Below are 13,030 nucleotides of genomic sequence, written 5' to 3'. Positions count from 1 at the left end.
TCAATATCTGAACAACTCATATGTCATCAATTCTTTATCGTGGGAATGATGTTCACTAGGAGACATTGGAAATTACAATTTTTGTAACAATCCGATTCTGTCAGGCTTTATCACTACCTAACTGAAACTCCTAGTTTATCTTACCTACTTAAACAATACTGAACAATACAGTTACTGTCAGTTTATAAGTATTTCGAAATGAAAGATATTAAGAAAAAATTGATCTTTAACAATCTAATATAATTAAGTGTGCTAAAAATTATTGAAAGCAGAAGGGCTATTGGAAGCTTGAATATTTGACCTTATGCGATAATTCTAGATAGTCCAACTAATATACTTGTTCTTCTATTTATAAACTTGGATCCAACGGTGAGTAAAATCATCGTACACTCTAGAAAGTGCTCACTGATATCTGACAATTTAGAAACTGTTTTTACGAAATACTTTATCTAATAATTTAACTTTGTAACTATGAGTAGTCTAATTGATTCTTCAGATAATGTCATTTCAGTTTAGCTCATGTCCAGTTTATCTCAGTTCAATTTAGCTTATGTAAATTTTGATCCAACAAACTACTTGCAGAAAAAGTATCAATTAAATTTTCTGTCAAAAGACAACGGTTTCACAACGAATAAAAATTTTAGTCTTTGATTGAAAAAACAACCGTGTTTATTCATTGTTTTTTAGTAGACTTCTAACAACACTACATACGACAATAATTTTTCACCCACATAAAAAACAGATAAAATCCGTTGTCTTCGAAATTTTTTCTTGCTGTAAACATTTCCTAATACGCATTGATATAATTAGCCCTTTTTTTTTTTTTTTTTTTGTTACCAAACACATTTTTGTTACCAAACACATGACACATCTACCATATAATTACAATTTTTATAAAAATATATATGCTTGCGTAGCAAAAAAAGGGCAAAAAACATTTAGCGCATATATAAAAGATACAACCCGTTATCAAATTAATGATCTTTTAGAACCTTATACTTAAAAAAATCACGTGGAAAATTCCCTGCATAAATAATAAACGTGTCTGAAATTCAAAAACTCGGGAAAACCTTTAATTTTAAACAGGAAGATTTATGCTTTTTCAATATTATTATACGATATTTTCCCGCTAAACAAAATGATAAAACGAAGTTGGGGTAGAGGGCTAGCTACTTCTTTTGTTGTACTAGTGCATCTTCCGTGTCTCGGTTCAAAGGGAGAATTAACTTAGCAGTGATATCGAGCCAGGTACATTTGGACCATGGTATGAAACTCCACACATCCAAACTTAAGAGGAAATTCAATCCAAATTGGATTTTTCTTTAATTTCATGTAGAGCCATCCCATTTGTGTTAATATTTTTACTTAAATGTCCTTTCACATTCTACTTATGCATACAATTACAATTTAGTCCCTTAATCTAAAAAGATTACTCAGTAGATTTTTTATAATTCGCCATAATAATTTACAAAATAGTGAAACTAAAATGATATAATTATTATTTGAAGAGCAAAAATATTTCGATTTACAGCATCACAAAATACTAGATATCAAAGGGTATATCGGTAAAATCACGCGAATTGTATTACAATATAAATAAAGCCCCAAAACATTTCCTGCCACCTTTGGTTTTCGCTAAGAATCCAGCCCCCTCCACCGCCGGCGCCACCACCGCAAAATAGAAAAAAAAAAACATACGACCCACTGGGCAACCGACCACCTTAAGATTAGCCACAAAATTTGAACATGGGACTGAGCGAAACATTAAGCAATCATTCCTCTTTCATGAAGAATTTCCTCAACCAGTGCGGCGGCTACGCCGTCATAGACGGCGGCCTTGCGACGGAGCTGGAAAGACACGGTGCCGATCTGCATGATCCCCTGTGGAGCGCCAAGTGCCTTGTCAGTTCACCGCACCTCATCAGAAGGGTATTACTTTCCTCTAAATATCACGATAATATCATCTATATATGCTTTTCACTGCACAGATCACTTTCAAATACGCGAATTTTGGCCGATCATTTGTCCAAGAATCTCGTACGAGGTTTCTTCAACTATTTTCTTCGTGCATTTATGTACGATGATGAATTTGTGGTTTTTCTTCTCTTCTTATATACTTCTTATGATATCTATTTATTTCCGATTTGTATGAATTTTGAATCATTAATCGTTATAGGACTGACTTTGCGCTAATTATAAATTATATTTTTTTATTATTTTAAATTATTAAGACAACATACTCTGATGACTTAAAGATGGTTAATTAATTTGAGTACGTCTTTGTGATACGATCTCACAAATCTTTAACTGTGAGACGGTCAACCCTATCAATATTTAGAATAAAAAGTAATACTCTTAGCATAAAAAGTTAAAAAGTAATGATTTTTCATTAATGACTCAAATAAAAGATTCGACCCATAAAATTGATCCGTGAAACCGTCTCATAAGAGTTTTTGTGAATTAATTTAGGTGACTCGTATTTAATCACATGGTACGCATATAGATATGCTCAAGTTTAACGTCGTTGTTCATATATGCCGTCCCTTATTCTATTAAAAAATATGAAAAACGATTTGATTCCTCCAATAGTCAATTTGTTTGAACTATTAGATTTTGTTCACATGACATGTAAAAATGAATAAGTGGATTCGAATATTATTTGATTCATATTCAAAATTATTGAATTAAAACCCGAACATGGACAATATTTTTTTCGGACCCATAATTGGGGACAAGTAAAGGGTAAATTATAGATTATAATCCGTCGCAGGTTCACCTGGATTACCTTGAAGCTGGTGCGAATATCATTATATCTGCTTCATATCAGGTACTCAACATGTCACATACAAATTCATAAATAAAATTTTGAATATACGAGTCCAGATTATAATTTATTTTAATGTCCATGAGGCAGGCTACTCTTCAGGGTTTTGAAGCTAAAGGATTTTCCAAAGAAGAAGGCGAAGCATTACTGGAACGAAGTGTAAAAATAGCGTGTGAGGCTCGAGATATATATAATGAAAGGTCCACCAAAAGTTCGTGGGATGTTTCGGAAGATGAGATGACACCGAAGCGTCGTCCCATTTTAGTTGCCGCATCTGTGGGGAGCTACGGGGCCTATCTTGCTGATGGCTCGGAGTATAGGTGAGCCATTGATTGATTAGTGGGAACCGACAAACGGTCTAAGAAGACGGGACTTCTGCTAGCAATTTCGCAATGTTACGAAACTTGAATGAATATTATATCTTGACAAGTGATTTGTATGCTTTTCTTTGTTGTTTTTTGCAGTGGGATTTATGGAGATGATGTGTGTCTTGAAACTTTGAAAGATTTTCACCGAAGAAGGGTCCAGGTTTTGGCTAAATCCGGGGCTGATATTATAGCATTCGAGACCATTCCAAATAAGCTCGAAGCCGATGTAATTTTGCCATATTAAGTTGATATTTGTCACGTTTTTGCAGGGAAGCAAATCTTTTTAATTAAAGTTGTGTACTGTAATATATTTGATGCATATAGGCGTATTCTGAGCTTCTTGAGGAAGAGGCCATAAACATACCGGCATGGTTTTCCTTCACTTCTAATGATGGAATCAATGTTGTCAGTGGCGATTCCATACAAGATTGTGCGTCGATAGCTGATTCTTGTGAGCAAGTAGTGGGAGTTGGAATCAATTGTACCCCACCAAGATACATTCATGGACTAATCCAGTCGATTCAAAAGGTATCAACTATCAAGTTTTCCTACTTGCGATAAATCGTCATTGGTATTAGTTGTTCTCTGGTGTATGCGAATATCTGTCCTCGTGGCAAAGATCCGAGTCTTTGTCAAAGGTTTGCTGTCTTGCCTCATTGCAGATTAAGTACCTTAATCACATATTGGGACACTTCTGAAGTGTAGACAGTTTCAGAGTAAGATTCATCATGGTGCGTTCGTTGTGCTTGACGAGAGTGTCTGATTACTCAATTCACACTCAACAAACAGACCAAACACTGTATAATTGATTACAATATTACTTAAGTTACTTATAACTATCAAATTTTCCATCGATATTCATTATATATCCTTTGATCATCTCATACATTGTACCATACAGTTTGATGAGTATATATATGGTTTAAATATTCATGCCGTATAACTTCAGTACTCAGGCTCGATCAATAGATTCTGAAACAAGAAGAGAGCAAAGGGGCTCCCAATTGTTTCTGAATTCTTGTGAAAGATAATATCTAAGCCTTGCTCTTCACGTTCTATTTTTACTCTCACCGTTTTTTTTCAGGTGACTGCGAAACCGATTCTTGTGTATCCCAACAGCGGGGAGACTTATGACGCTGACACAAAAAAATGGATGGTGAGTCCGATAGTTTTCTTGAATTTTTTGTCTTATTGCTTTAGGTCTTACCTTCGAAAACAAGTTGCATCTCGTTTTCATTGTCGCGGTATTTTCTCATTGTTTTTTTTTTTTTCCTTTTTTGAAGCCATCAAATGGCGTAGGAGATGTAGATTTTGTGTCGTATGTTGGGAAATGGCATGACGCTGGTGCGTCTCTCATCGGAGGTTGCTGCAGGACGACCCCGAACACCATCAGAGCGATAGCTAAGGCACTTTGAAGCAGAACAAGCTCTGTTTCTCCCGTGCTACTGTAAAACCTATAGTTTGTACATTAAGTTGCGTGGACTTGTGTTATGTATCAACTTTATGAACTAATGATGAAGTGTATACATATGTGTGTTTGGGTCTATTTACAAGTAAATAATACAAAAAAGACATTATACCATGAACTTGTACAGGGTATATAGAAAAACTTGCATGTCCCAGCGAAGAAGTTGAGAAGGGAGCTTGATGATGTTCGGATAGATTGAGTGCGTTGGATGGATAATATATCGAGCATAGAGATGTTCTTTTTTTATAAAGATTTTTGACCTGATGAGATGAGTTAGGGTGGGCTGACTTGACCTGGTGGAATGAGCATGACCTAGCCTGATGAGATGAGCTCGAGTAGACTGGCTTGGTCATGTTTGCAGGTTTCTTCTCTATTATGTGTTGAAAGATTAATAGAAGTTTGTTATTATTGTCTCAGATTTGTTTTGTCTCATATTTAAGAACGTGGTACTATATGGATTATAAGCTATCGGCGTGTTCCATATTTTTTCTAAGCATTTAAAATGCGGTCATAGTCTTTTGAGTAGGTCCAAGGGCAGAGCCATGATGTTTGTTTTATCACAAGTAAGATTTTAAACTCTATAATATTTTAATTTAAAAAAAATCAAGTTTCTCGACTTAACATCAAATTAATTCAAAATTATTAAAAATTAACATATAAATTTGTTTTAAAAAAATTTGGGTCACCTGGGTTTAAGTTCAAATTAATTCAAAGGATATGCTTTTATTTGATGCAAAATCTTCTTCAAAAATTCGAAAGATTGAGTGGAAACAATGTCAAGGAATATCCAATTTTAAATATATTCCCCACATCCTTTCGATTAAGTAGTTAATTAATTTTTCTGCTAAAAAAAGTAGTTTGGGTTATCAAATGATATCATAATCTAAGATAATTTAAATAAATATTTTAATATTGTCAAGTAAGGGTAAATTTATTGAAGAAGAAAATAGGGGGTCAATTAAAAAAAGATTTTGCCTACTTTTATATCTTCTTGTTAGATGGTTCGTTTTATGCAATTAATAGGTCGATTCCGATGATTATGTCGATTATTGAATTATAAGTTTCTCTAATTCCTTACGATGGTAAGTGCGATTCTCATCGAGTTAGTCATTTTTAATAACTTATAGATGCAGTTTCGATATACTTTCGAGTTTTGTTGAATTTGGAGAAGTTAAAGAGTAATCATTAACTAGTTTGATGAAGTCTTGTATGAAGCTTCAACAATTTTGAGTTATGATCGACGTTCAGATATTAATACTGATAAGTTGTCTTTGGAGTTGATGGTCATGAGATGTTATTAACAAATGAAAAAGATCGATTAATGTGTTACCGTGTTTCGCAAAACTGAATGGTTTATTGTCAAATACTTGTATTGCTATAATATTTTGTTAATCATACAAGCTCGGTTGTATCACCAAAAAGAACATATGTTGTTGATTGAGAGAGGAATTGTCTGACAACTATATTATACAAATTTGATAATATTTTTCTTTCTAAAACAGTTAAACGAGTATTATTGATTTAATTATTTCAAATATTTGTTAATTTGTTATTGATGTAATATATTATCACTAATGTATTTATGTATTATTTAGTATATTTGTTATTTGCGAACTGAACTTTACAATTGTATACCACAATAAGAAAGCTCGTTTTATTTTTCACCTCAGGTCCTATTAAACATAGGCACGACTCTGCTCTCAATTATTAAAGTTCTGATTCTTCTAGTTATGGAATGATTATAGATGAATGCAAAACTCTTTAACTTTGGATTTATCGAATTGTATTTTTGTTCTTCCATATAGATCAGCGAATCAGAGAATTCATATTTTAGCTAAGCACTCTTATTTCATATGTTTTTTAAGGGATAATAAAGAAATTTTGATGATACAAATACTGCATTTTCTTAAGGTGGATATAATTCTGTATAAAACTTTATTTGGATGATACAAAAGGAAAGAAAAAGATAACTAAATTACTTGAAAATATGGAAAATAATTATTTTTAAGAAATAAAAAGAAGAAGAAAAAGTAAATTATATATTTTTTAGGGACAAACGTGGCAAAGAATGTCATCAAATAATGAATAAATACAGGAAAAGTGCAAAGAAGATGATAAACTATTCAATTGGGGCCGCAAAGCAGATTTCTAAAAAGCATAAAATCAAATTTAATCTTCTTTGACTGCCTCGTTTTTATTAATTTTTATTTTTGCTTTTTTTGAGGAAATTTTTATTTTTATTAAGACGGAGCCATCGTAACTTTATCGAAGTCTGGTAATAACAGTGTAACTCTACTATTTTAAATATACATCGGTTCAAACAACACGTTTCGATTGCTATATCAAACAGAGATAATTATTGCAACACAATAATCTTTCTTTCAATAATTGCACTCATTGCAATAAATGAAAATCGAACTCGTGATCTTTTCTCTTATACCAATTATAGAACTAGTGTTTGTCGTTTTATTAAAAACTATAACTGGTGATAACATTAAAATTCTAATATTTTAACTTTGTAACATCTCAAATAACGGGTTTCAATTATTCTTCCAAACATAAACAATAATTTCACTCAATAAACATTCCTTTTCTCTATTGAATATTATAATCGACGATAAGATTCTTTGATTAAGGATATAATCACGGACAAATATAATATCCTAATAAAATAAAATATTTAAACAACTGTTTGGTTTATTTTTAGTCCCTAAATTATTAATCTCAAGCATATTTCTTCAAAAACACATAATTAATTCGAAATTTTTTTAGTGAATTATCATTTTTTTAAATTATTAATCTCAAATATAATGTATTTCTTCAAAAAAACACATCCATTCGAATTTTTTTCTTTAGAATAACCAAAACTGATAATAGTAAAAAAAAGTTAATAAAATACAGATAAATTCCAAAATTTACAATGATCATGCTCATTATTCTTTGTTGTACTACGACATTTTAGTATTTTATTTTATACAAAACACATGCCAATACAAGCAAAAATAATAATAATGTCCACATGGGCTTAGCTCAGTTGGCCAGCAGCAGTGAATCTTGGAGCAATAACCAGGGATCGAGTCTCGCAAGCGGCAGTGTGTGAGTTAAATTCCCTCCAATGTGGGGGAGCTCCTTGTGCGCGGCGTAGCATGTCTAGCTGCTGTTGGTTGGCTGAGTCACCATGATTTACCTCCTCTCACAATCCTGTCGGGCCGGGGGTGAGGGGCGCCTAAGGTGAGCGATTTCACCTTTTGAAGCAAAATAATAATAATAAAATAATATTAATTAAATTCCACCTCGCAGTGAGGCACAAGAAACCGCATTTAGAAATATGCTTTTAATCATGTTTTCATTGAATGTAAACACAATTAATCCTAATGGGATATCTTGTCATGGAAACAATATATATGCACCCATGCTTTAAAAACTATGGTAGGGGCATATTCTTTGCCCGCATATATTATTCATTTGATAATTATGGGTAGTTTCTAATTTGATATAAAGTTGATTTAGAAACTTGGGTATTATATATTTATTGGGAAGAAATTATTGTCATTACTAGAAAACCGATCAAAATATAGAACTTGAGTTGCAATGTATGGATTAAAATTTTTAGTTTTTATCGTTATCGTTGCGTATTGTTAGGTTTAGAAACTCTAGCAATCTTGATTTTGCTGATAACAAAATTTTTTATCGTGTTTCTAACATATTTACTTAAGTGTGAAGTCGCTAACTCAAAAAGGAAGCTGAAAACTTTAATTTAACCAAATTGAAAATCTGACGAGCTGCGGTGTTTCGACTATATCTCATAGATTGGCAAATGACCAGCCGCTAAAACAAATTAACAGAAAAATCAATTTGTGACGAGTCGTATTTTACATCGGTTGGGTTAAATCGGATGTTATATAGGAAAACTGATGGTTGAAAGACCAAACGGATTGCAACGACAACAACAATCAGTTGGGAATGAGTAGTTGCAGTATTTTTGTCAGCCTAATCAGCTTAGTTATCCAAATGAAACGATTCAGTATGCCTGACGAAGCTGATCCAATGATCTAAAAATCATATTCAAAAGTCGAAGTCTGAATCAGAGTTTAAGATACTGATAAATGATGACGAAACTATTGATTATGAATAAGCAAACCTCATCAGTTTGGTTCAGTATAGCTGACGAGCCCAATTGAAAGAGAAATCTAGCTAACGATCCTAACTGACAGTGGACCTCAAAATCAGTCAGGCTCGGGAAAAGCGTCTAACAAGGTGGAAATGACTGTTTTAATGTCAAAAACTTTTCATGATCTTCTCAAACAGTCATATTATTATGTCTAACGTACATATCATTCTTGGAGTCTATAAATACGACATCTTGAAGATCAAATACAGTATTTGGAAGAGGATTCAAAACATGGACAACCTACATGAAGAAATTAGCGAGAATAAGAGAAAACTCAAGTGTGATGATACATTTGATATATACATACATAGTAAAAATCCTCAGACATATACATGATTGTTGAGTTTCAAAGTTTCGATGAGCGTGTCTTCACACAAAGACATTAAATATTGTGTTTGTAGTCTTTACATAAGAGATATTAAACAATATGGGGATTGTAAGGTCGCGATCTACAATCGAGAGTGTGATATGAGTTTCAATTAGACAAGTGATAAGTCTAAGTTGAGATATGTTTATACAAGAAGTTGTATAAATCAAAGTCTTCTAGTAAATCATTTCCAATGAGAAGAAGGGATGACATAGGAGTTGTTAATATTCGAACATTCTTAAACAAATTTGTGTATATTTATTTATCACATTTACTTATTATTGTTATTATTTTTAATATGTGTTGTAGAAGCATATTATGTGCATTTTAAATACCAAGTGTTTGATAAAATGGTTCAATCAAAAACATTTTTACATATTCAACTTGTATATCTTTTAAATAGTTTACCAAACTATTTAATAGGTTTCTACGAATGATTATTTTGAGTGTCTTCTGCTTGGTTTGAAAACCAGACTCGATTTAATTCATCGGTGTTCAATATTTCAATAAACAAGCTATTGTATCTCAATGATTATCTCTCAATCGATCATATCACATATAGTTTTTAGTAAAACGATAAATTTTTGATCTTATAAATGATATCAGATTTAAGATAATGCGATTATTGAAAGTGAGATTGTTGGAAAACAATAATTAGTTCAACTAAAAGTAAAACAAGCATTTGATTCTATAATTTTAATTTGATAGAGTAATATTTGATGGATATTTATTAAACTTAATGGACAACATGAGAGTGAATTTTTTAATGAAATTTTTTTATGTAATGTTTGTTTAAAACTATAAAGAATATTTTTAATTGATACACTAAATCATTGTAATTTGTTGATTACTCATTATATTTATAAATTGAAAATCTTTATAATATATAAATGATTTCAAATTAGTGGTTCACAAAAATTCCTTAATAATGAATTTAAATTTAATTTTTTTACAAAAAAAATGAAAAATCTCTCTTGCTGCATTAATGGAACACTAGGGCAATAAATTTGATGAGAATGTCATATATCCACCAAGACTGAGATTGACAACGAAGATTAGAATATTTGTCTATGTACATCAGTAATAATATTTGGGACCAAAAATTTAGGTCTAATTTGTGGTTCATATTTCACTTGTGCATCTGCATTTTTGTTGAGTAATAACCATGTATTTGTTCATTATTACGGATTATGATTTGATTAGATATCTTGTGAGACGGTCTCACGAATCTTTATATGTGAGACGGATCAACCATATCGATAATCACAATAAAAAGTAATACTCTTAGTATAAAAAGTAATATTTTTTCATGGATGACACAAATAAGAGATACTCTTAACATAAAAAGTAATACTTTTTCATGGATGACTCAAATAAGAGATCCGTATCACAAAATACGACCCGTGAAATCGTCTCACACAAGTTTTTGCCTTATGATTCATGGGTCCAAAATAGCTAGCACTTTCACCGTCACCTAAAAGATATCAATTGAATTATTTTATGACTAATAAAATATTTTTAGAATAATGATTTTAGTTCAATATTAATATATACAATTAATTAATGATATATTCAGCTAAAATATAAGATCATACAACACATTAAATTTTGTAACTTTGAGATTTTTATATGTTATATCAAATTATCTACACCCAGCGAATCTTCTATTGAATTGGTGGATATTTTAAAAAAACACAAAAAATCTTGTGAGACGGATCTCAAACCTACGTTAACTCATTAAAAAATATTATATTTTATGTCAAAATTATTACTTTTCATGATATGTATAAAGTCGACATGTCTAATGAATATAGATTCGTGAGATTGTGATACATATTCTTTAAACCTATCCAATCCATGTCTTTCAATGAAATGTGTATTATTTCATGATGCATATAATTAGCACACAATTGATTTAAATATGCACATGACCACACACATTGTGTGTTTGTTAAATTATTTATAATCATAATTTATATAAGATTTTTTTATTTTTATTAAATGCTTAATTTTATGTACAAAGAGTAAGTCTCTTGTGAGACAGTTTCACGAATTTTTATCTGTGAGACGGGTCAACCCTACCGATATTCACAATAAAAAATAATACTCTTAGCATAAAAACTAATATTTTTTCATGGATGACCCAAATAAGAAATCGACCCACGAAATTGATCCGTGAGACCGTATCACAAGAGTTTTTGTGTTATATAAATTAGTGAAGAGTCATTGTACAATTTGAGAAGGGCAAAAACTTGTATGAGACGGTCTCACGGGTCGTATTTGTGAGACGGATCTCTTATTTGGGTCATCTATGAAAAAGTATTACTTTTTATGCTAAGAGTATTACTTTTTATTGTGAATATGAATATGGTTGACCCGTCTCACAGATTAAGATTCGTGAGACGGTCTCACATGAGACCCACTCTTTGAGAAGAGTAATATTGAAAGTTAGTTGTGTCAATTTTGAGAAAAAAAACGTTGATGTAAGGATATTTTTGAAAATAAAAGATGACCTACTCTACTTGATAGATTCTTTATGTAATTGTATAAATGTACCTTCAAATTTTTTTTATTCCATGGAATTTAATCTTAATCATTATCTCTTCGCCATAAATAATGATGAAAATAGACGCCAAAAGCACTAACTAACCAAATCTTTGTTTTGAATGTGGCATATACTATTGTGGATTGATCAAAGATCAGTCAATCAAGATTAGATTTTGTAAAATAAAGTTTTGTGCTTTCTCTTTATTGTTTTTGGGATTTTGATGCTTTTCTTGTGGAGCATAGTTTGAAGTATTGAGGCAGCCGGATGGTTGCATATTCTCCGGCATGGTTGGCGGAGGAGCTACGTCCCTAGTCGGCAAACTTTGTGTTTTCATATTTACTCTAAATTACAATTCTTTTTATAATATGATATAATAATACTTCTTCTCAATTAAATAGAGATTGCTCAAGATATTAATGTTCCCGTTCCCATATTCTCATTTGATTTTACTTTAATAATCAATAATATATTATAAAGAAAACTATTTTAGAATAATTATTTCGATAAGACCAATTCAAAATTACAATTATCATCTTTATTTTTAATCAATTTACTAATTATTTACCTGATAACTTATCCAACAAAAATGAAAACTTGTCACAAAAGTAGACAACATATTTTTATAAGATAAAAACTTGTGTGAGACGGTCACACGGATCGTATTTTGTGAGACAGATATCTTATTTGGGTCATCTTTGAAAAAATATTACTTTTTATGCTAAGATTATTACTTTTTATTGTGAATATTGGTAAGGTTGACCCGTCTTACATATAAAGATTCGTGAGACCGTCTCACAAGAGACCTACCCTTTTTATAATTAATTAAATAAATATTTTTAGACAACTATCCTGAATAATTCGAAAAAAAATTAAGGAAAAAACAAAAGAAACCGAGAGTTATCATAAAACAAGGAGCAATAAAATTAAAAATTTTTCCACTAAAAAATATTAAACATAAAAATGATGATATAAGTGTGCAACACGTGCATATGATCAGTAATCTATATTATTATATTATTAAGTTTGAGACTCTTAGAATATTAATTCTTTAATTATCTTTCTTATCTTACTAAAAACCTCATCAAGTCACTCCATATTTTACATAGTAAAAAATCTAAAAAAAACGTCCTTTTAAATCGAACAATTCTTCTAAATTGAAAATAATTTCGTGTTAATTACTTAATATTATTTATCAAATTAAAAATAATAATAACACATACAACGCGTGTGCATCTTTTATTAGTATAAAGAATGAACATCAACCTCGTCAATATTTATCCATTA

At 31.0% G+C, this 13,030-nt stretch overlaps 1 protein-coding gene across 1 annotated transcript; it reads left to right on the top strand.

Moving 5' to 3' along the window:
* Window positions 1–1,612: 1,612 nt before the first annotated feature.
* On the top strand, window positions 1,613–4,725 carry LOC140980177 (homocysteine S-methyltransferase 2-like). The gene is made up of 7 exons (XM_073445883.1): window positions 1,613–1,929; window positions 2,771–2,827; window positions 2,915–3,144; window positions 3,289–3,418; window positions 3,517–3,720; window positions 4,277–4,348; window positions 4,476–4,725. The coding sequence occupies exons 1-7, from the start codon at window positions 1,747–1,749 to the stop codon at window positions 4,605–4,607; spliced, it is 1,008 nt and encodes a 335-aa protein (XP_073301984.1). The 5' UTR covers window positions 1,613–1,746; the 3' UTR covers window positions 4,608–4,725.
* Window positions 4,726–13,030: the final 8,305 nt, after the last annotated feature.

Source organism: Primulina huaijiensis, chromosome 7, assembly GCF_012295235.1.
Source record: "Primulina huaijiensis isolate GDHJ02 chromosome 7, ASM1229523v2, whole genome shotgun sequence".
Lineage (NCBI taxonomy): Eukaryota > Viridiplantae > Streptophyta > Magnoliopsida > Lamiales > Gesneriaceae > Primulina > Primulina huaijiensis.
Note: the sequence above shows the minus strand (reverse complement) of the source record. Positions and strands in the feature narration are given on the sequence as shown.